The following is a 24,780-nucleotide window of genomic DNA, read 5'->3' on the forward strand; positions in this document are numbered from 1 at the left end:
AGACAGGTCCCATGATAATCTTTGGGAGTGCATACCTCCATGTGTGATGTCTTACGTTAATTACAGCTTATTAAAGATTTCATTTTTGAATATTCATCATGTCATTTGAATTTTTCTTCTCTAAGGTTTTTCGTTTGTGCAGTCGCATTTATATAGACCTTACAGGTTTTGTCTTTGTCATTGCTGTAAAGGAGAGGGACCGCTATGCCTACAAGATCCACCTGCCTGAGACGGTGGAACAGCTGAGGAAGTTCAACGCCAGGAGGAAGCTAAAGGTTTAACGTTTAGCGTTTTTACCTTGCGCAACATGCCGATGCACAATTCATATACCAGGTCAGATTACAGACCACTCCTCTATGCGTGGTTTGACTGGCCCAGCTAGAGAAGTGAATCAAAAAACTCGGCAATAATTAAAGTAGATACCTGAAAGTCAACACAGTGATTGACTTTTGGCAGCCGTTAAAACAGAGAACCTCAGAGTTGCAGAGCATGGTGGCATTCAGCCATTTTAGGTCAGAGTGTGTTAAGTTCTGCTTCAGACTCAAGGTGTTAGCCACATAAAAGCAGTTCGTGGTTGTATTTTCAGACATTAGGCGATTGAGACAAATCAAAAGCAAGCATGCGTCTGTTAAAGCCTGAAGAAATGAGTGTGTTCGTGATCTTTTAGCCTGTGCAGAGGTGATCAACTTTGGCTTTATGTGGGGCACGTCAGTAGTGGAAATGTCAGACATTGAGACATTACAGGTTTTAGTGGTGCTTCTCCAAATGTTATTGCTCAAATCCTTCAAAACATCTTGAGGAATTAATTTTTTTTTTAAAAACGCAAATAAAGGAGAGTGGGAATTTAATTCGGTACAGTTTTATGTTGTTTTTACCAGACATGCTTTCTGAACCTAAATACATAAGATATATTCTTCAGAATAAACAATGTTAGTGAAAAGTAGTTTTGAATGAATCTGAATAAAAAGTTCATCACACACGAAGAACTCGTCGTCTGCTTCGGAAGGTGTGTGTGTGTGTGTGTGTGTGTGTGTGTGTGTGTGTGTGTGTGTGTGTGTGTGTGTGTGTTACAACTAAATTAAACACACTGTGGAGGAGGTACTTTAGCTTTTGTTGTGAGATCTGTAGGCTTCAAAATGGTAAATAAATATGATTATATTAATAAAGTAAATAAATCTAAAATAAAATGATAAATTTATAGAATAGGAGTGAATCCTTTGATTTATATACACAACTCGGCAATCAAAAACCACCAGTGGTGGGGAAAAAAGTAACTTTCATGGTGTAAAATAATCTGGTTGAATTTTGACAAATGTTTGTGTGATTGCTTTGCAAATTTGCATATATTGCTGAGGAAATATGGGAAGATTACCAAAGCGTGTTCAACTTCAACCTCTTTTACCTTTGGAAAGAAAATAACTTTTTTTTGTTTTTGTTTGTTTGTTTATTGTGCAGGGGGCAGTGCTGGCTGCTGTCTCCAGCCACAAATTCAACTCTTTCTATGGTGACCCCCCAGAGGAGCTGCACGATTTTGCAGAGGACCCCACATCCTCAGGTAGGACCTCAGGCCTAATGCAAGATTCAGTCTTTTAAGATTTTGCGTCTTAAGTGTGTGTTAATTTGCCCAGTTCCACGTGTGAATTGTTCCTTTCAGGTGATTTACTGCTGTAGCACACGTCTCAGGATTGGTTTATAAATGTCATTACAGACGAGTCAGTCGTATGTTACGTTTAGAGTACATGTGAGAAGGACTACTCGAGCTGGATTAGTTTCGCAGAGGACCTTCTGTTCCTGTAATTTGTAAGGAATTTGACTAGTCGATTTGTACAGGAATAAAGTATCACTTACTCAATTACCACAGCCTGAATTAAAATGACAGAACCCTGATGTACACATAGTTTAGCTAATCCAACTCAACTAGGCACATAGTCTGTGCTCCATTGTTAAGGCTGTCAGCATTATTTAGGCTGCAGCGTTCACTTTTAGTGGGCAAGAAGCTGAAACCACTTACTTCGTTATCTATTTTGTGGTGAAGTTGCATGAACAGTCTGTTTATAGTAACCTACAATGAGGATAAAGCTTGCCACATGTTGTGAAATAGCTGCCACTTCTCTGTCTGAAAGACCAACTTTCACATCCTGATGTTGCTAAGGGGCAGACGGAGGAGTTAGAGGGTGTTACCTGTTGCCATTCATGGTGGCGTCTAGTGCTGTGCAGCACTGATAAAATTGCGTATCACAAAATCAATTTTCGGAATATTATGGCCTGTTTGTATGAGGTTGCATTAATAAAGTGCTGCTTCATGAATGCTTGTAGTTTATGCTAAAACAGGTTTCAACAAAGCCGCCATAGCTTGTTTTAATCGGACTCTTTTGTTCTGTTCTGCTTCTCTCAATTTCTAGAAAGGGAACTTTCCATTTTTTCAGTTTTAACTCTCTGATGCAGCCAGATACGTTTTGTTGTCTTTCATCAGGGCTGAAAGTAGGAGATGATATATTGCCCAGTACTAGTGGCTCTTAAGCCGACCTTAAACTGAACTCCAACTAGCCTTTTGGAAATCAGCTCAAGCCAGGTTTTGCCACAGGATATGGGAATTGGTTAAATTGCTCAACGTCATGCGTGTGTCCCTTGGTTTGTCAGCCTTGTAGTTTTAATGATGGTAGTGTTTTTTTAATGAGGAAGGTTAAGTTGTCAAAACATTCTGCCTAAAGTTTTGTGTGGAGCACCTTATGAATATGTGCTACGGTAAGACAGCACTATCCTCCACTACGCCACGGAATGGCAAGCAAGCAAAGTTATTTATGTAGTGCGTTTTACAACAGGTGTTTTCACAAAGCAGCTTTATAGATCAGTCAGTGTTACAGAAAGAAAGAAAAGAAAAAGCCCCCATGAGCGTCGCCAGTAGCAACAGTGGCAAGGGGAAAAACTCCCTGAAAAAAGAAGAAACCTTGAGAGGAACCAAGACTCAGAAGGGGAACCCATCCTCCTCTGGTCGACACCGGAGAAACATGTAGATTTTTACAAGAGTAGGTAAAACTGAAAGCTTTACATTATCGACAATCTACTAGCAAATAAGACAAACCATGATGTTTTCCCCCCATTCTGAAGTCCCCACGTCATGCACCGAGTTAAAAGTTCATTTATCTTGCATTTGCTATAAAATTGGGCACGAAAATGCCACAAGACTTGATGTTGCCCACTTTTGCAGCGATTTTCTTTCTGCATGTTCTGAAGACGGGGCAACCACTTAATCCCCTCTGCACTCTTATAAAAACCAAACTGACCACACTTGAGACTTCTTAGAAAGAGGTGGGCTGTGCCTACATATGTGCTGGAAGACTGTTGCTTACTTTGGTTCACGCCTTTAATGCGACCATGGTTTTAATGATGATAAACGTTTGAAACGGTAATACTAACTGTTGGGAATTTTACTGTGATTTACCATGAAACCATACCATTCAGTCTGTAACTGCACAAATGGAACTGACTGAATTGTCTATTTGGAGTAGGATTAAAAATCAGAACGAAAACAGAAATAAACCACTTAATTATAAAGGCCTAATCAATCAAATGCGCAAAAAAAAAAAAAAAAAACTAGAAGAGTTGAAATGGACTCTGCTTCAAAAAGCATCATAGTGTTAATTATAATGACACTGCAGGTTATTTTAATTATTAGGCAGAAGGTACAAAGTAATAGCCGCTCTTTCAAACTGTTTACAGTCTTTTGTGCTTTGGTGTTTTTTGTGAGGTCATCCAGAATCAGTTTTTCCACTGAGAAACATAAACACTTAGGATTTAGAGTCCAGCAAAGTGGTGCAGAAAATGTGACTCTTCTCATCGACTAGGGCTGAAACGGTTATTCACGTAACTCGAATAATTTGATTACAAAAAATGGCAAAGAAACTGTTTAATTCATGTCACCAAAGTCCATCTATTTTAAACGTCTCTGCTATCGTATCACTCCCACTTTGTAGACTACTGCGCAGCTCCCATATCATTGTTTTACACGGACTGTTGTAACTGACGCAGTTTTCAAAGATTTATTAGGCGGCGCAATGTATTTTGCTCTATATGGCAATGGCGGAAACTAAAGATACCGCTGTGCGTAAAAGGCCGAAAAGGTCTAAAGTGTGGGACCATTTTACGCTGCGAATGGCGGACAATGTAGTGCAGTGTTTACACTGTAAAACGGATCTGGCCTACCAGAATAGTACTTCATCAATCCTGCAGCACCTGAACTGAAAGCGTCCTCACGTGAGCTGCACTTCTCCAGGCGGACTCGGAGCCTCTACAGCCTGTTTACGATTGCTGACTGATAGGAACACCAGCGCCTGGTAGAACTAGGCATAATAAGTAGCAAGACAGCAAATGCACCAAGATCTCACTCAAGTAATTTACCTCTCCTCATCTCTTTCTCACCCACCCACCCACACACACACACACACACACACACACACACACACACACACACACACATACATACTCTCTCTCTCTGAAGGTTACACCTCAAAACGCCTTCCTCATACATAAGGTAGTAATAATAAATGCAACAGATGTACAAATTAATTTATGACTACATTCACTACACCTTTTTTATTAAGATAAAACTAAGGACAAATAGGCTAACTTATATTGGTGAAGTTGTATTTCATAGTTATTTTCATGTGCATCATAAAAGGTTGAATAAATGGACTTAGTTCTGGAGAAAATAAGCCAAAGGTTTCAAGCTTTGATCTAGTAAAAGTGTTGAGTTTGAATAAAAACATTTTGTGAGGAATAACAGCCAATTGCTCGCTCATTCTAAGAGGCCTTTCATGTTGCATAACACACTATCGATATCGTTGTTTAAAAACACAAGTGTTTACGCGATTAATCAATGAAAAAATCGACAGATTGCTCGATTCTGAAAACATTCGATAGTTGCAGCCCTATCAGTGACTTATGCTGAGCGATTGATGTTTTTGTTTGTAGAAGTCAGCACTATTTATTAAAAAAAGGCATTAACTGAAAACTGACCAGTTGGTGTTGTCACAAGACCGCTGTACATATGGAGAACATGTGGGGTTATGTGGGTGGTCAGGAGTCCATGGTCAGGAGTCCAAGTTCAGTATGGTGTGTGTGTGTGTGTGTGTGTGTGTGTGTGTGTGTGTGTGTGTGTGTGTGTGTGTGTGTGTGTGTATACATACAGTGCCTATAAAAAGTATTTACTCATTCTTTTTCATATGAATGGTCTTTTTTTGCCATTGATCAATAGTAAAAAGACTCTTTTTTAATGTTAAAGTGGAAACAAATCTCTTTAAAGTAATCTACATTTACTGCATAACATTAACCGCAGAATTGAAACTATTCACCTCCTTCAGGACAGTTGTTTTTGTAGAGGCACTTTCGGCAGCAATTACAGCACTCAGTCTGTGTGGACAGGTCTCTGTCAGCCTTGCATATCACTGCAGGTTTTCCCTTATTATTGTTTCTAAAACTGCTCAGAAGATAATTGGCTTAAAAAATGATTGGATGCTGAGATTTGAGTGATATCCAATTATAAACCAATAATTGATGGCACGTGTATGTCACAATGGACTGTTGTGTAAAATGCCTTCATTTTATTCATTGTAATTTATTTATTTATTTTTTCTCCATAATACTAATCCAGGTAGGTGTTGTCCCAGTTTTTTACATTGTATAAATCAGCAACAGCACATGTGTGTGTGCGTGCATTAGGTATTGTATATTGGCACTGGCCCACAGTTTCCATATTGGTGTATCCCTTCTTAGTGTAATGGGCCAGGATCAGTTTTTGTCTCGTCAGGCCATATAACCTTTAATTGAACTTTACTTCGGAGACTCTCACACATGCCTTATGGCATACAGACCATAAAGCTGTGACTGGTAAAACACCCAGGCCACAGTCTCTCATGAAAGATGTAATCCTTTGTTTTTTCTGATAGACTTGTGCCATTTTACAAGAGACACTCAGTGGGCGGTTCCGCTGGTGATTAACATGTCATCAGGTTATGTGTCATGTTGGTTATTTTTTGTTCACTAGTCATAATGAATATAGATTACTGAAAAAAAAAACTTTGCGTTCACTTTAATATTGAAGAGTCTTTATTTGTTGTCAAAAGCCTGGCTACATCCACTGCTGTAAAACAGTGAATAAAGAAAGAAAAAAGTCCAAGAATGGTAAATGACTTTTTATAGCCTGTGTATGTGTGTTGAGAATGATTAATAGCAGTGGGCCTTATGCTTTGGCCCCTTGTAAGATGTAGGCTGCTTGCCAGCATCATGTGTTTGTATAGAGATCTTTGGCTTTGCAGTTCTATGTCTCTTTCTCTGGTGTTTCTTTCTTTTACCTCTCTTCATTTGTGTGTGTTTCTCTCTACTCTCTTGTGTCCAAACTCATTGTATGTCATTTGTTCTAATGCTGCCCTCCCTGTAGGATTGCTTGCTGCAGAAAGTAGGTATCCCACGGAGCCTGACATCATCACTATCTCCGTCCTCTTTTTGTGTCACTTTCTCGCTGTATTATTCCTGTCCATATGTGCATTTACCCAGTTATTTACCCAGTGCCATCCAAGCTATTTCCCTGTCCTGGCTTCCCTGGGCTGAGGCCCGGCACTTAACCCAGCTGCATGTGAGATTATGAACATTATGAACATTTTCAGTTCCTGGTTTCATATCAGTCATTTCAGGCAGTAGCTGTCTGCTATGCACTGACCTTTCTGTACTATTAATGAACTTAAATTATAGGTTTTTTTTTTGTCAAGCACATTATTAATCACATAATTTATTAATTTTTCCCTGTTTCAATCTGATTCCACTATTTGAATCGAAATGAATTGCTTTCACTGCTCTTGTGGGGCTACATGTGGTCAAGTAACAAGATTGTCTGGGAACAACTGAGTGTTAATTTTAAAGTCAGTGTTTTTTAACTGTGTATTTCTGCTGGGTCAACACACGATGGGGGGTGTTTGTGTTTTGCCTCAGTGTGGAATGTGTGGTCAGCTTAAGGCCTATTAGTCTGCATCAAATTACAGACAGAGCCAATTATAGTTGCTCCTATAGTTTATTTGCTCCTTTGTAATGGTTGGAGGTCTGAACTAAAGCTGCGTCGCTGTTAACGTTAATAACTTACTACTAACTTTGATAACTTTGTCGCCATTACTGCCACGTTGCTCAACTCAAGTCAGCTGTCCTCAAGTCAGGACAGGATCCCGATAGGACCAATGCTGGACTGAGAATTGTCCACCAACCAGAAATATCCAGCCAACAGTGTCCTGAGGGAGGTGTCCTGTGACCAGTGATAAAGGACTGGAGGATGACTAACACAAACTGTGCAGCAGCAGATGAACTATGGTGTCTGACTTTACATCTACAGGGTGGACCAACAGGTTAAGAGTATCTAGTAGAATGGACAGTCAGTGGGCACTGTCTAAAGTACAAGTGCACCTGTATGGATGGGTATGAGTTGTTACTCCTGATGTTAACAGACCATGATCTAGAGGAATTTGGTGGCACGTTTTAGCAGAGGTGTCCTCTTGTTAGCACTGCAATACAACACCAAAATATATCTAGTTGTCCTCAGGCATTTATTCTCATTATGAGAGCACATCTGGCCCCACAAGACTACACTTTCAATCAACCTAGTTTCTCTCATGATTTAACCATCCCATCAGGTATAGCTAGTATTTCATACATGTTGGGTCTGAATTTCCCTCCACTGTTCATTCTAGTTCTAATGTATTGTGCTAACTCTGTTGTACTTTTTACATGTTCTTTCTTCGTCACCTGCATGTGGTTCACCCAATCAATGTAAATAATAAAGTGTTTGTCTGCCTTTTGTGTGATTGTGTTGAATCCTGAGTGATTCTTTTTGAGTTTAACTTTGTTTGAGGCAGCTTTTGGTGTTCTGTCTTAATGTGTGTTTGCATGTCTTTGTAGGAGCTGTGTCTCAGGTGCTGGATAGTCTAGAGGAGATCCATGCGTTGACTGACTGCAGTGAGAAAGATTTGGACTTCCTACACAGCGTCTTCCAGGACCAACATCTACACACGCTGCTCGATGTAAGCAGATACGTAGGCATGATCTTCTTGTACAGAACCGCAGAAGGCAAATTGGAGAAGCTCCAACACTTGCAATAGTGCACCATTTAGAGCTTTTCATTTAGGCCTGCAACTGTAAACATGTTCAGAAAATCCCTTTCTTGTCGGTGTTCACTTTGCTCTTTCTCTCTTTCTCTCTTTTGTGAAAATTAACCACAGTATAATACACTCATCTTTCATGCCCATCGCCTGTTTGCATTTCAGTCGTGTAGGTACAGCTGAGGAATCTTTTGAAATGTGATGACTGAAAGGAAATGGATGCTGGGAGCATCAACACTAAATGCATGTCAACTGCAGCAGCTTAGCCTATGCACTGCTTTCACTCTGCGCTTCATTTCTGAATTAGGGCGCCTCTCTCATCTCATTGATTATGTTGGGTTTTTGAGAACCTCAGATCAAAATGGATGAGAACACCTGAAGAAATAATTTGCTTGTGTGTTCCTTGTTGGACAGTGTCTACTTCCTTTACCACTGCCTCCCAGAGTTCCCTCTACAGATGTCATGTAACACGACATCTGTACTGTCGCCCTTAGATATAGCTACACTAGCTAGAAGTCATTGCTAACATTAACTGTTGTCCCGACTGTTCTTTGGGTAACTTAAAGCATATTTTTCGTATTGATGTCTTTAAAAGGCTAATGCTACAGGCAGTGCACTGTCAGTGAGGCAGTAATGCACATTATGTCAGAGGCGTGGCTCTCTAATCATAAACAACTGTGTACAACAGAAAACAAACAAACAGCATAACCGTGGTGCTGAGATACAAGCCTGGAGTCTTGTTATTGAGTTAGTGAAATGCGGATGTTATCTGAAGTAATACAGAAATTGTAATGAAACTAAAACAGTGATGCCGTTTGGCTGAGTATGAACACAGCTAGCCAGCTAGTTAGTGTTTGCTACTCTTATGAGGCTGTTTTGTTATACTGCTACTTGTAGGCTGCTAGCCTACCATTAGCTACAAGACAAAGTCTGTCAAATAGACTTTTCTATGTAAAAGTCCTGCTTTCTTTTCATAATGTTACAGAAATCACTGGCATGCCGTGCGTTTGCGCAGACTGCTCCGTGTTAGCCAGCTGTTGCCAGTAATTAATGAAAACATCCTTGTTTTGGGAATAAAACCACAGTTAGCAATGGTTTCTGGCTAGCATAGCTAGCCAAGTATAAAAGAAGTCTATTAAAATTCGTACAAGTTCTGTTTTCATTTTGTAGTACAGATATATCAAACAATTGTACAAAGACACAGACGGCTGCAGGAGTAGACAGGGCTACTCCCTGTACAGCAATTTAGCTCGGTTTGAAGTTAAATCGGTGCTTTGATCCACTTATTATTCTTGCTACTTGTTGTGACAATGCTTGGAAACTGAAACGTGGACCTGCAGCTCAGTGCCCTGTTGATACACTATGATAACATTCTGCTATCGCTTCAGTAGCAGTTATATGGAGCTGGAGTGAGTGTTACCCTCGGAAAATGCAAGAGCAGCACTAAGAAGAACACAAGTGAATTGTACGAAGTCTAAGAAGCTCTTCAAAGAGGAAGTGGTCTTGCTGAGTCATATAGAAAAGTGTCTTTGTCATCATGGAAAGGCCACTTTTTTTTTCCTGCAGCCTTATACATATATATATATATATATATATATATATATATATATATATATATATATATATATATATATATATATATATATATATATATCTCACTGTTGTCAGAAGAAAACCTTGTATCTCCATTTTTGACGGTTTTCAGTTTTTCACATAATTTGAAAATACCTGTTGCCCTTTGCATCATCTGTACATTTAATGATGAATGGACTAAAAGAAATGGCCTAAAATCACAACCATGCAGGACCTAGAAGACCACCAAAACTGTAAACAGTACTTAAAGTTTTCATCTTTTGAGAGAGAGGAGAAAATCAAGCTCCACTCTTGCTTCAGATCTGAAAATATCCTCAGGTGTTTCCATCCTTCAACTGTGAGAAGACCACTCGGCACTTAGCCTGGAAGACTGTAGCTGTAAAGAAGCCCTTGTTGAGAAAATATATATACATAAAAGAAGAAAATTACTGCTCTTCTTCTCAGAGCAAAGCATATACAGTGATGTTGAGTCCAGAACATCACTGTGTGTTTGGCTTGTTACTTGAATTATAAGAAGTGGAAAATGCACTGAAGTTTGGCAGCGTGGAAGATTCCCTGCAGATTTTTATGAAAAACAGAAAGCAGGTCTCCCAGAAAAGGGAGTCTGAAGTGAAGGCAAAAGGTGGACACACTAAATATTGAGAGCTCACATCATGTGTAGTCTTTGAGGCTTCTCTAGCATTTTCTGTGAAATATTTTTTTCATGATGATGAAAAATTAGTAATTTGTATATAATATCCACTTTGACTAGGAATTGATTCATTGAAACTGGTCTTTGACTTTGGCTCAGTCGTGTGTGTGTTCTTAATTATTATGTGTCTTCACTGATGGTTTTCTGACTTCTTCTAACTTTTGACTTTGTTTAAAATATTTTTAGGGACAGTACCTAAAAATGATCCAGCTAACTAAATCTTAGACATTTACATGAGAGCAGTGGTGTAATTGGTATGTATTGCCCAGATGAAATAAACAAATCAAATACAATAAAGGTTTCCGACAGAGCTCAGATGCTTTTCAGGAAAACTGAAATGTAACAGGCTTGTGTTTCTTTTTAAAATTAATTTTTTTTTTTTTTTTGCTTCTATTAAACCCATGAAATTAAACCCTAAATGTAAGTAGGTAAGTAGTATAGATAATCATTTACAAACAATGATTTTGAGGCTGTGTCCTGTAATTGTTGGCTGACTGTATACATTCATGCTTTACCAGTCTTTGGAATAAAATGGTGTTCTAATGGTTTGTGCATGTGTGCGTTGCAGCTTTATGATAAGATCAACACGAGATCTTCGCCACAGATCAGGAATCCTCCCAGTGATGCTGTTCAGAGAGCCAAAGAGGTGCTGGAGACCATCTCCTGCTACCCAGAGAACATGGAGGCTAAAGAGCTAAGGAGGATCCTCACACAGCCGCACTTTATGGTGAGCTAGATAAAGATAGATGGACAAAATGGAACAGAACTGTGTTCTGACTGCAGAGAGCAAAGAACTTACTTCTGGGTAGATTAGTGGTGGCGCTGCACTGACACAACAGGTTTTTGCGCTAATCCTGAGAGTTGTTTAACCAAGATATAAGAAAAGCACAAAGCTTTCAGTGATCTTGAAATGAAATATCAAAGTACTCGGATAGTGTGTACCTCTAAATATTTGCAGTTTGACAAACTAGATGCAGCCTGAATGCTGCTAAAGCTATTGGGGTCCATCGTGGCCATTATTTTAAAACTTCTTTAAAACTTAAACTTTGTGACTTTTTCTGGTTCTTTTTTTTTTTTTTTTTTTTGTCTTTTAATTGTGAACCAAAGAAACATGAGGCTAGGTATGTTCACTGAAGAATCATTCCTTTCATAAGGTTTTTTTTATACTGCACATTCAATAACAAGTGACCCAAATGGAAACCAGTGGGGCCGCTGAGTTCTAGCTCATTTTCCACCTGCTCGAGGGACAATAACCACGATTAAAATGGTCCTTTTTTGTCACTCTAAAGCATCAAATTTGGCTAATCACTTTTTTAGTTTAACATATTGTCAGATATGAAGCGATATACTACACTGTTGTGTGCACACACAGACACGTACATACAATGTGAACATACAAGCAGAAGCCACTAGTTCTTTGGAGACTAGCCTAATGCTGAAAGTATTATTGTTCCAGCTAGCGTGTCACTCTTTACAGAGTAATAATCCTAGAAGCAGCAATCAACACACATACATACCATTCTAGTTCACATTCTAGCACTGGCTTATAGCGCCTCAGCTGCAAGTGTTTCCAGTGACGGAGGATCCCTTATTGGGATTAAAAGCAGCTCGACATGCTTTTAAATTGGGAAAACCGGAGCAAATGTAAATATAATCTCATATGTACTTGGGTACTTTCGATATTACAGTCTTAAAGTGAACAACATTTTAAGCTTATTTCCAGTGCTTGTCTATTCTTTTTGTATTGTGTACTGTAACTTAAACTGACCTGCTTCCACACTTGCTGGATGCCAGATGTCCAGCTGAGAGTATAACCAACATAAAGGTTGTTTATGTCTGACTTGGTCTGTAATATTAATTCATGGCTGTCACTATGAATCGTATAATAAAATTTAAGTTATATAGTGCCTTTTGTAAACGGGGCTCGTACGGTAATGAAAAACCTGGAAAAGTCATCGAATTTGAAAATGGCAATTTCCAGGCTTGGAAAAGTTTTGGAAAAATAATAGACCCAGAAAGTTTTGGAAAAGACATGGAAATTTGCTTCACAAATATATAATACTGTATATGTAGTTCAATTAATCGACTGGAAAAATGTATATTGGCTAAGCAATACTTCAGTGTTCGAATAGATCAGTCACGTCACTGGACATTGTCGTCTGTGTGGGTTGACGTCAGACTCTGACCTGTCGTCCGTGTGGGGTGACGGCAGACTCTGACCTGTCGTCCGTGTGGGGTGACGGCAAACTCTGACCTGTCGTCCGTGTGGGGTGACGGCAGACTCTGACCTGCCGTCCGTGTGGGGTGACGGCAGACTCTGACCTGCCGTCCGTGTGGGGTGACGGCAGACTCTGACCTGTCGTCCGTGTGGGGTGACGGCAGACTCTGACCTGCCGTCCGTGTGGGGTGACGGCAGACTCTGACCTGCCGTCCGTGTGGGGTGACGGCAGACTCTGACCTGCCGTCCGTGTGGGGTGACGGCAGACTCTGACCTGCCGTCCGTGTGGGGTGACGGCAGACTCTGACCTGCCGTCCGTGTGGGGTGACGGCAGACTCTGACCTGCCGTCCGTGTGGGGTGACGGCAGACTCTGACCTGCCGTCCGTGTGGGGTGACGGCAGACTCTGACCTGCCGTCCGTGTGGGGTGACGGCAGACTCTGACCTGCCGTCCGTGTGGGGTGACGGCAGACTCTGACCTGCCGTCCGTGTGGGGTGACGGCAGACTCTGACCTGCCGTCCGTGTGGGGTGACGGCAGACTCTGACCTGAGTTGCAGCTTGTACTTTGATGAGCTGTAAATTTGTGCAATAACAGGAAAACTCCGATTTAATCATGGTTTGCTTCATTTGGACAAATATAAGGCATGGCTTGAGAGAGACCAAGACCCTGGACATGCAAAATGTGCACTGTGTAATAAAACGTTCAACATTTTGAACACGAGAGAAGCAGTGCTAGCTAGCACTGAGCACCAGGCTGCTGCTTCTGCACGCAAAACAGCTCTCAACCCCATCACTGGCTTTTCAACCCCAGTGACCATCATGACACCCTCTGCCACCTGCAGTGCTTTCCTCTTGTCCCGCATCAAACAAGGCACCATTTCGAGTGCTGTGTCCTAAAATGAAGTCCTAACTGCAGAGGTACTGATGCCACTAGTTTACACAGCAGATAAAAGTGGCCCAAATCTGATCTCTTCATTAATATGTGACACGTGTGCCTGTATGTCAGTGTAAACAGCAGAAAACACGCTGAATGTGTCATTTTCAATTCCGATTTGAGACGCTTTCATATCTGGTACTGAAATCCGATCCGTATCCGATCTGCGGCAATCTCAATATTCTTCAAGTCATGTGGAGAGACAAGTCAGCTTTTTTAGGCCGTGTTCCACGACAGCCAGATAGCTGCCAGATTTGCATGCGGTGAACACCAGTAGCCTTTGGTCTGGCTTCTTATTTTAAGAAATTGACCTTGTCCAAAGTATCGAAGCAAAGATGGTATGTCATGTTATTTGATGAAAGCCTGAACCACTGTTTACAGGCTAAACAGACAAATATTAAATAAATGTTTACTTCTGTATCAAACCACAGAGCGAGTCATTAATTTAAATGAAGATATACGGTGATAAATTTTGACAGATTTTAATTCTTATTCTTCATGTCTGCACAGCCGTTTCAGAGAATGTATGGTCATGAAAATTTGCCTCGATGGCATGGAAAAGTTATGGAAATTTATTGGTAAAAATGTGTATGAGCCTTGTATAAAACCAGTCTTTAGAATTTCAGCATAAGACAAAGAAGAACACATATCGTGAGGAGAGAGTTGCCAGTGGAATATGAAAAATGCAGACATTTTACTGCTGTAGTCCAACATCCCAACCATTCTGCTCTTCATCATCAGTCTGATGCTAATCATTTCCCTTCATTAAATTATATCTGTAAGAGAGATCAGTGGCTGAGAATAGAGAAAGACCAGAGTGATATACAGTTAAATCACCGTACAGAAGTATTTGAATGAAGTATTAGGCGTCAGTGCCTGAGGGCTCTCGGTGGTGTTGGTGTGGTGTGCTTGCCCATTCAGGAATCAAACACTAATCTGCCACACGGGAGGCAGCAGTATAACCCACTACCCTATACCAACTGCAAATGTGCTTTATTATGAAGCCAACGGCCAGTTATTGAATGTTAATCAAGAAATTTTATTCAAATTTTTTTTTCATGGATTAATACAGCAATTTATTTAGTAATTTGTTTTTGTGAATATTTAACATTTATAGCTGAACTATCAGCTTTTAGATGTTTACATGCTTGCATAGGGCAGTCTAGTAATTTAGTGACAATCTGCAGCCACTACTAAGCCATTGGACACCTGATCAGGCTGATGGTGTTACCATGGTAATGCAGGTCAATCAGAGAGAGGAAGGGCGGAAGGGAGGGTCTTATCAAGGATGGTTGCAGGAACAGCAGGAGGAATTGGGAGGCAGTGGAGAGGTGGTGTCAAGAATAGGAACATCCTGGCAGGCTATAGGTTGGTGACCAGCTCTTACGCAAGAGCAGTGAGCGTTAGCACAGGAGAGCTGTTGAAGAGCTGATGGACGAAGGAAAGGACAACAAACTCCCAACAGACATCAGACCTCTTCCTTTTTAACCTCACCTTTTGCCTGAATAGTGTGTAAGTGTGTGTGATTTTCCGATGAGCTTTAAGGTTCTAATGAGCGTGTATGTGCGTGCATGTGGTAAAACATGTCAGGGCAAAGCAAATATGGCCTAATTTGAATATTTTGTCAGTAACTGGTCCCATTTTCTAACACTTCTAGCATTACCTGTATTGCCTTGGTTGATTTACTGAAGGAAATGTAGAGCTTCTTGTGGATTTTTAAGTGAGACATGGAGCTGAGTTTTGTTCTTGGTGGCTGGCTGCCCATCCATCGTCTTAGTGACTGCTTAGTCTCTGACCCAAATAGTATTTTTTGACCCACATTCAAGGTGTCCCACTCATCTACTGCTGCAGTCCAACTCCAAGCACAACTGCTTAGTTTTATCATAATACTTCAGGCGATTTGCTCACAGGGGTTGAAGGCAATTGAAACATTGCAAGCCTGCCTGTTCAACAAAATAATAACTAATGGAGTTTAGGGGGTAGTATTCAAATGTCTCTGGTGATAGAAAGGAGATTTTCTCCAGTGAATAAACATGCACTTGCCTGTGTGATCTATCATCTGTGATATCAGGGAAGCAATAGTAATCTGTGCCACAGATCACAGTTAAAAAAAATGCTATCCACTTGGCTGGAAAGATGTCATTAGCAACATATTCAGCATAACATTTAGTATTACTTTCACATCTAAGAAGTTCTGTGGTTCTGTTGTGGTTCACCGAATCGATGTAAGTACTTGACGTACAGTTGTGCACTTTAATCCTTTGTTTCATTTTCAAACATGGTGTGCTGCAGCATGCAACATGGTAACTCCCCATACTTAGACTGTGTGTAATATTTACACTACAAGATTGAACAGGAGCTACAATGGCAAATAAGTGAAAATGTTTTCTTTTGTAATGTCCACATAATGAGTCACATGAAGGCAGCCACCACATCTTTTCGAACGGCTGCTAATGCAGTGTCTTTGCACAGCTTTGCAGCTTTGCACTGTTATGTCAGCTAACAGATGCCTGCACTGGTTGGCATCTCACCAAGTGGTGGGAGAGAGGGAGGGATATCCACAGAGCGGGAAACTGAGACTGTGGCATTGCCGGGGATCAAACTTGCGATCTGACGATGGCGCCAACGCTTAAGGTAGTTGCACGCCTCAGGAAAAGATAAATGGAAAGGATAAATGCAGAAGGCATGCTTGATCATTACTTAGCAATAGTTTGAGGACATTTTTTAAGTTTAATTTCGCTATCAGTGTTATTAGTGCACACACTATTTTTCCAAAGGTTTGTGAACACCCCTTCTTTTTAGTGATCTGAGCTGCTTTAAGGTGCACCCACTGTTGCCACATGAATTCAAATACATACACAGCTTGTGTAATCTTCGTAGGAAAGATTAATAGAACCAGTAGAACAGGATGCTCTGGAACAGCCACACATGACCCTGAGATCACTCCAAGCTCAATGCCTAAACCTCCCCCCAGCATTGGGCTGTAGAGCAGTGACACTGTTAGTGGAGTTAATGGCGTTCCATTCAGTGCCTTCAGGATAAGTTGTAGAGGTGTTTGTGGTCCAGAACTAATAATCCCACATCAGTATCTGACCTGGCTAGTGGTCTTGTGTCTGAATGCAATCAAATCCTCACAACAATGTTGCAACATCTATTGGAGAGTCTCCCTAAAGAGTAGAGGCTGTTACTGCAGGAACGGAGTGACAAACTTCCGTGCCGCACGTAAGATTGTACTTCGTTCTATGGTGCACGATTTTTGGTGTAATAGTGTTCTGTTGTGCAGGTGTTGGGTTGCCTTTGTTATGCAGCTGTTAAACAGTAGGATATTTCTTTTAGTAATGCTGGTGATGTGATGTGTGAAGATGTGTACTCTTTGTGTAACAGGCCTTGCTGCAGACACATGATGTGGTGGCTCATGAGGTGTACAGTGATGAAGCCCTAAGGGTCACGCCTCCTCCCACCTCCCCTTACCTGAACGGAGACTCGCCTGAGAGTGTCAACGGTGATATGGACCTGGAGAACGTCACCCGCGTTCGTCTCGTGCAGTTCCAAAAGAACACAGATGAACCTATGGTACACACAGCCACACACACACTCATAGATACGGTAAAGAGTTTGATGTTTGCTTCAGTTTCATAACGGACAATAGTCCCGTTGACACCTAGACGTGTCATGTATCTTGAAACCAAGGTGTGATCTGAGAGACATTTGAGCTGCATGTTATAACAGTGTAAATGCATCTGTCTCTCCAGGACACGTTCAACAACTAAAAACCCTTCCAATACAACTGAAACAGTATGTCACTGGGCATGTGATCAGTATCCATGAGGACAATAATCATGGAGGATATACATGGTTGGGGGCTGGACAAAATAAAATGCTAAATGGCAATATGGACAGATAATACCACGCAAAATTCATTGCAGACAAAGAGGCTGACCAGGAAAAAAAAAATAAAAAACTGGTAATTGGTTGCCAAGTGGATTTGCATATTCCATCTCATACAGCAGTCAGATTTCAGTCCCTTCTAACTGGAGATGTATTTGACTACATGAGTACTAGTGTAAATGCATGTAGCTAAAATCTTATCTGGATGTAATCTACATGCTATTTACATAACCAGCTGTAAACAGGGTCAGTGTTATTTCAAAACGTGCACATTACAATGCCTAACAAAATTATCATGAAACTAGAGGTGTGGGATATAGCAGTGTTTTGATACACAGTATATCATGATGTCAAATTTTCTAGCATCTGGTGAGTTGGAATGGACAAAAAAATGACTTATTGTGCTACTGTACTAAAAAATACTAAGAAAAACATTTCACATACTCCACTGCACAAAGTAAATTAAACAGGATTAATTCTGCTTTCTTTGTTATGAAACCTGTATTTGGTCAGTGTTCTAGAAGGACTCAATCGTATGCTCAGAAAAGCATGTTGTCATGTCATTTATCATGGTAATGATAAATACAGTCATATTGCCCCTACGTGAAATTGAATAATGTCTAGAAATGTTAGTCCTCTTCAGAAAAGCCACTGTTTGCTTCAAACAGGGAGTTCTGGGTAAACACGTTTCAACAGAAAACCAAAGGTTTTTCTTTGGATGACTTAAATTAAAATGAATAAACTCAACACTTTATTTTAAAACTAATTCTAAAATGTTCAATTATGATTAGCTGTTGGGTTAAAATCCTGTTATAATTAAACATTTTTTAAAACTCAATCACAATAAATAAACAGAAAATTAAATATAAGAAAATAAGAACAAGCGCTGTAATGGCTGTAATAAGTTAACTTGTATAGTATAATTTAAAACTACAGTTGTAGTTGATATGCATTTTTTTTCTGTTCTACAGTTTTGTGATTAGTTTCACTTGATTGTTTTATTCACACAAACTCTGATCATCAGTTTGTGAATGTGTGAAAAACGGCTTTGAGCATATAAAATGCGAGATTTTTGCTATGTATTGTTTACCTCCTGTTCCTTTGCAGGGGATCACTCTAAAAATGAATGACCTGAACCACTGCATCGTAGCCCGGATTATGCACGGAGGGATGATTCACAGGCAAGGTACTGCAGTCTCCCACCATCACTACTGAAACAGCTGAATCTCTTTCTTTCATGGATTATACATGCACTGCTTTGTTTTGATGCATTTGACAGTTTGCGCACACACAGAAAGTGCTCTTGAGCTTATGTTTACATCTCCTGTGTGTTCTTTTACAGGAACGTTGCATGTAGGAGACGAAATTCGAGAGATTAATGGCATTAGTGTAGCCAATCAGACGGTGGAGCAACTTCAGAAGATGCTGGTTTGTGGACAATGTTTATGCCTTTGTTTTGTTTTTGGTTTTTTCCGTTGTACACATGGACTTACCTTTTTCTTTTTTTTGGTCAGTAGTTAAAATGCAGATGAATCACTGCTTTTTTTTTTTTTTTTTTTTAAACTGAGGAAATAAATTGAAAACTTTTTTTTTTTTTTCCCTGATCCAGAGAGAGATGCGTGGGAGTATCACCTTTAAGATTGTTCCGAGTTACCGCAGCCAGTCCCTGTCGTGTGACGTAAGTGTTACGCTCCAAGTTTCGCCACCAGTTGTAAACGTGAGGAGCTCTTTTCTCCCACCTTATAGGGTCATATAGGGAAGAGTAAACCATGCCCACATCATGGAAAACTGGATTTTCCATGCTTCCTTTTTTTGTTGTAAGTTTAATGTTGTAAACATTGTTGATGTTTCAAAATGTACCATTTGCTCCCTAGCCTGTACTGTTTATGCATGGAAATTAAGGTGCAAAAACAATTTTTTTTTTAATACATTTTTGGCATATGAGTGCCTATTCAGCCTACAGTAGTTTAGCCCTGCCTGTTCATGCTGATAAAGTGTTTGAGTATGACTGCTTTTTACTCGAGGCACAAAAAGGTCAGTGAACAACAGAACAGACATCGTTCACGTTAGAGGTGGCTGATACGGCAGAAGTGTAATATGACATTTTCATGATGCACAATACACAATATTTTTTCTGACATCTGATAAACAGTAGTAGACAAAGTATTTAAAAATACTATTAAAAACTGAATGCAAAAATTTGTGTTCAACATTTTAAATACTGTGCTTGTTACACTAAATCCAATTAAACAGAGTAAATTATGCCCTCTAATCAAACCTGCATGTATTTAAGGTACTGATGATCCACAATATGCACACAAAAGCAATTTGTGATGTAATTTATCATAATAATGCTAAACGGTGTCATATTGCCTAGCCCTGATTTGTTTGTCTTAATTGCACAATAACAAATACAGCCTGCTGAAATTTAAGAGATAAAGAAAGGCTGGAAAATGAAATGTGACTACATGGTTATAAGTGGCCCTCAGGGCGAAAAAAGTATATACAGTGAAATATGTCTGGTAATGTCCGGTATCCTCCATCCATGATTCTCACCAGGTTATCTCGTCCTTTTGCATTTGTCACACTGTGATTACCTTATCCATATCCTCTTTCAGAAAGACTCACCTGACCTTTCCAGACAGTCCCCTGCCAATGGTCATGCCAGTGTCACCAGCTCCATTCTGGTAAGGCACAGATAATCAGAATCCTTAGAACTCTGCTCGAGTAGACGGAGTTGCCCAGGGTGTAAATGTTCCCTAATCATTTTATCCTTTTGAGAGTCTTATTGTTGTCAGGATATAACATTTTTGCATGTTTACATTAGTAAATGGAGTATGCTACTTCAGGCCAGCCATGTGTTGTGTATTTAATGTAACCATGTGTTGCAAAATATTTCATTAAACTAGAGATGCCCTAATCCAGTGTTTTTTGTGATACTTTACACTATGATACTGAGAATTACCTATACAGGTTCAATCCTTGTGTTTTCACAATTTATAGAAGTCAATTAATTCTACAGTGAAGTAAATAGATTTTTAGACTAATTTTATATTGTCTAATATTTATTTATGATTCAAGTCGACTGACTAATCTGGTGCTTTGGCTACCAGTTACTTTTTACACTTTTGATGTGTGCAGTGGTAAATACTCAAATTTATTTATATTTAAATTTGTCTCATTTCTGTCATTTTGTAGCCAAGTTTTCATTGTCTGCTTTAAAGTAGTTTCACACCATAGACATTTAGACCTCTCTGTTAATGTCCATTTATGTCACCTCTACAATAGTGGCGTAAGTACGCATATAGTTCATAGTAATTACACATAAAAGAATGAAGGGATCAGAGGTGGTTCTGGCTTAATATAGCTGATACCCATTCCGATAAATTATGCCTGGTCTGGCTCCGAGCCTATGGATCAGGTTGGAACATCCCTATTTTAAAGCCAGTTTTTTTTTTTGTAAACACTCTATTATTATTATTATTGGATGAAAATGTCGTTTTCTCCATTTTTAGGATCTACCGTCCACCATCCAACCCAAAGGACGACAGGTGAGCATCTTTAATCTTGGCCGTCATTTGGATTGTTGGTTGCTGGGTCATTTTTATTTCATCTGAACACCTGAGTGTGTGTGTGTGTGTGTGTGTGTGCATGTGTTTACATATGCTGATTTGTGTAATGATCGAGGTCTGAAAGTTCAGGTTAACTAGTCTTCTCCAAGCACAATACTGGTGAAATGGCCTCTTCCTTACCCTAGTGTTCAAACGATCTTTTAAAAAGCTTGCTTCCTCCCGAGTCCTGTCGATGTCAGGTTTGTTATACTGCATGACATGTGTGTGTGTTTGCGTGCGTGTGTGTGATACTTTCGAACCCTTAGATCTCCAGACCTGCAATCAAGGATAAAATGTCCATGAAGGTGAGTTTCCTCAGATCAGATCCGATAGCGTAGCCCCCCCCTCCCCTTGTGACGTTACAACGACAAATTCCACCTCACTTTGTCGGTGTTAACCATTTCCTTGTTTTGTTGCACTTGGTTCGGACTGAGCAGTTTCATAAGGCTTTGCTTTTGTAGTTGTAGTCCTAGCTGTAGCTTTTAGCCCGCCATAGTGAAGGTATGGTCCCCTTTGCCCATCCTGCTTAACCCCCAGCGCCTTGGTGCTATGGTCTACCTCATGATCTGTACAATATAGGCATGTGCCTTTGGGCTTGGGACGTGCTGCTTGGGGAGAGGTTGTGTGGTTGTGTAGGTGTGTGTGTGACAATATGGCGTTATGACTTTTCCTCTGTTTCAGTAGTGTGGCTACAGCCTCTTTCTGTTGCAAACATGCAGTCCATCAGTTTTACTTTAACAACAAGGCAGTCATTCTGTTTTCTGTCTCTACCTCTTTTTCTCTTCTTTGCCTCCAGCTCTTTGCTCCTTATCCCCATAGATCCTCCTCCCTGTTTACATCTGTTCACATCAGTCTGACCATTAAAATGTCCCCTCTTGTCCACAGATATTTGTGCGAGCACAGTTTGAGTATGACCCAGCCAAGGATGACCTCATCCCCTGCAAAGAAGCGGGCATTCGCTTTCGGGTGGGAGACATCATCCAGATCATCAGCAAGGATGACCACAACTGGTGGCAGGGCAAGCTGGAGAACACAAAGAATGGCACAGCTGGACTCATTCCCTCTCCTGAGCTGCAAGAATGGTAAGCCTCACAGATTAACGCAGCTCGCAGGACTGGAAAAGCGAGAAATGTTGCCAGAATTCAAGTTGGAATTGCACTAGAATCAGAACCAAAATGACCGTAAACACGACTCGAAGCTGCATTAGCGATTGTATCTGATCGTGTTTTTGGGCTTTTTTTAACTGCCACATACAATGTCATTGGACATCTGAATGCACTTGGAGGAGAAGACTAGCTGCCTGTTTTGTTAGGTAACAGATGCCTGCACTGGCTAGCATTGTGCTAAGTGATTGGGAGAGTGGGTTTACTATCCTGCCCACCCAGAGAGAGCAAGGCCAGTTGTGCTGTCTTGGACTACCAGCCACTGAACTGATGGCTGTAGTGTCCCCAGTGATCGAACCTCTTTTAAGAACTAAGAAATTCAGTGATTAAATCAGTTCGCCTCTGCCCCACGGCGCTTTATCACACTGTTATAATCCGCTCGGCTAGGGATCAGTTACATTTGAAAAAAGGATAGCTTAATAGATAATAGGAATTTTACTTCGGCCAGTAGATGTGTGCAAGCTGGGCAGCGCCATTTTATGGCAGGGAAAACCTTGAAGTAGTTACAAATATAACATATATAGAACAAATATCAGCCCTCGGACAATTGTGTATGCAAAGTAGCGTATATATGTGTAATTTTGAGTGTATTCTGTATCCCTTAGGCGTGTGGCATGCATAGCAATGGAGAAAACCAAGCAGGAGCAGCAGGCCAGTTGTACCTGGTTTGGCAAAAAGAAGAAACAGTACAAAGACAAATACCTAGCCAAGCATAATGCAGGTAGGTGACGACAAAGAGCACATAAAAAGTTGTCAAAGCTCAGTTAGCTGCTCAGTCCTACATGCTACCTCAGAGTTAGTGCATATGTGCATAATATGTACGTGTCACACCAATCCCACTAATGATGTCTGTTAATATCTACCTATTTACACACATGCACACACTCACAGAGGTGTTGCTGACCAGGCCTGTTTCTGTGCCAGCTGTTGCTGTTGCCTGTAGCTCAGTGTTAATCCTCTGACTGTGCCCCACTTTCCACATTATCTGATTACAGAGACACCATTGCCTACTGACACACACACACACACACACACACACACACACACACACACACACACACACACACACACACACACACACACACACACACAGCCAGTCTCTGCATACCTAATATAACTGACCACCTGTCTGACCCACAGAGTAAGATGTTCAGGTCTGTGTACTGCTTAGTCATGTGTTAATATGTATAGTAGTCATTTGTTAAAATTGATGAGCAAAAGTAATAATGTAACTAAAACTGCATGGCTTTATAACTAATGTGTCTAACCTCTTTTGGAGCATGCACTTTCCTCTCCAGCAATTGCAGTTGTGGTATTGTCTGTTTTTGTTGTGCCTGCAACTATAACAGCAGGCAGTGTTGCCATGGCAGATCAGTAGTAATATTTGTTTAACCGGTTTCAATGCCCCACTACCCCTCCTCCCCCTTGTCCGTTTTCATGCTGTCTCCCCTTAATGGCCACCTTGCATGTAAGTACAGCAACTGACTAATGCCGTCAGTTTGTTTTGCTTTTCAACTTTTCAGTTGTTTACTTTAATCTAAGTGTTAAGTGTTTTATAGTGTAGAATTGGTGTGACTTGTGCAAACAACAAGGCAGTATTCTGTTACTCCCCTTTTTACCCACTGTGTACTTCTGTCCTATATTAATCTTGCTGTCATGAGTCAAGCTCTAGTGAAAGGATTAAACATTCCCTCCTCATTGACATCTTACAGTGACTTATTTGTATTGTGCAGAGAATATGAGCACATGTCCAGATGTATGTGGAAGCATTTGTGTATAAATATCACTGTAATGTACATATTTCTTTTCAACTGCCATACATTTTGCCATAAAGTCTGTCACATGCCTACACCAAAAGCATCTTCTGACCACACAGAATAGATTTTTCGCCTCACTGACATCACACCATACTCTTCCACTCTTTTCATGCTGTGCCGAGCAGTCCACACTTTTTAGCGAAAATGGCTCATTTCTCGCCTTCTTTCCCGCTCTCCTACAGTGTTTGACCAACTAGATCTTGTCACATATGAAGAAGTTGTGAAGTTGCCTGCCTTCAAGAGAAAAACGCTGGTCTTATTAGGTATGTGGTGCTGTGTTGTGCTCTTTGCATGGGTGACTTTCAGCATCAGCTGTTCTGCTGAGGAAACCTTCGGTTAAACCGTGCGTCTGTCTGCAGGTGCTCATGGAGTCGGCAGGCGACATATCAAGAATACACTCATCGCAAAGCACCCAGACAGATTCGCCTACCCCATTCCACGTAAGTCACACACACGTTCCAGCATAGCCATCATTGTTTGTGTGTTGGGGTGGCACAAGTTACACTCGCACTTTCCTAAAAAACATTTTGCAGTAGTGGTGCAGAGCATTCTCGGCTTTATTTTTACAGAAAATGAAAAGACGGTGAGTTGTGTACGTTTACGTAGAAGCTACAACTTAATGTAGAGAAACAAATTCCCCCCAAAAAATCTTGGCTTTTGAGATACCCACCCATGATGTAGAACAAAGCACAAGCATGTTTTATAGAACTTTTTATTATTTTAGAAA

General features: G+C 40.5%; 1 protein-coding gene across 10 annotated transcripts in view; it reads left to right on the forward strand.

Annotated features, from left to right (window-relative positions):
- The window catches only part of caskb (calcium/calmodulin-dependent serine protein kinase b), a 75,992-nt gene that overhangs the window by 46,578 nt on the left and 4,634 nt on the right, over window positions 1–24,780 (forward strand). For 2 of the 10 annotated variants that reach the window (XM_037536419.1, XM_037536420.1), the window contains exons 10-25: window positions 192–275; window positions 1,456–1,555; window positions 6,437–6,454; window positions 7,939–8,060; window positions 10,991–11,149; window positions 16,959–17,147; window positions 18,570–18,648; window positions 18,805–18,890; window positions 19,072–19,140; window positions 20,081–20,149; window positions 20,978–21,013; window positions 21,340–21,378; window positions 21,959–22,155; window positions 22,842–22,957; window positions 24,236–24,316; window positions 24,413–24,493. In XM_037536419.1, the coding sequence (XP_037392316.1) occupies window positions 192–275; window positions 1,456–1,555; window positions 6,437–6,454; window positions 7,939–8,060; window positions 10,991–11,149; window positions 16,959–17,147; window positions 18,570–18,648; window positions 18,805–18,890; window positions 19,072–19,140; window positions 20,081–20,149; window positions 20,978–21,013; window positions 21,340–21,378; window positions 21,959–22,155; window positions 22,842–22,957; window positions 24,236–24,316; window positions 24,413–24,493 (1,525 nt within the window). The remainder of the gene's footprint in view (window positions 1–191; window positions 276–1,455; window positions 1,556–6,436; window positions 6,455–7,938; window positions 8,061–10,990; window positions 11,150–16,958; window positions 17,148–18,569; window positions 18,649–18,804; window positions 18,891–19,071; window positions 19,141–20,080; window positions 20,150–20,977; window positions 21,014–21,339; window positions 21,379–21,958; window positions 22,156–22,841; window positions 22,958–24,235; window positions 24,317–24,412; window positions 24,494–24,780) is intronic. The other 8 variants (XM_037536424.1, XM_037536425.1, XM_037536426.1 and 5 more) reach the window with 5 other exon arrangements.

The sequence above is a fragment of the Pygocentrus nattereri genome, chromosome 30 (assembly GCF_015220715.1).
Source record: "Pygocentrus nattereri isolate fPygNat1 chromosome 30, fPygNat1.pri, whole genome shotgun sequence".
Lineage (NCBI taxonomy): Eukaryota > Metazoa > Chordata > Actinopteri > Characiformes > Serrasalmidae > Pygocentrus > Pygocentrus nattereri.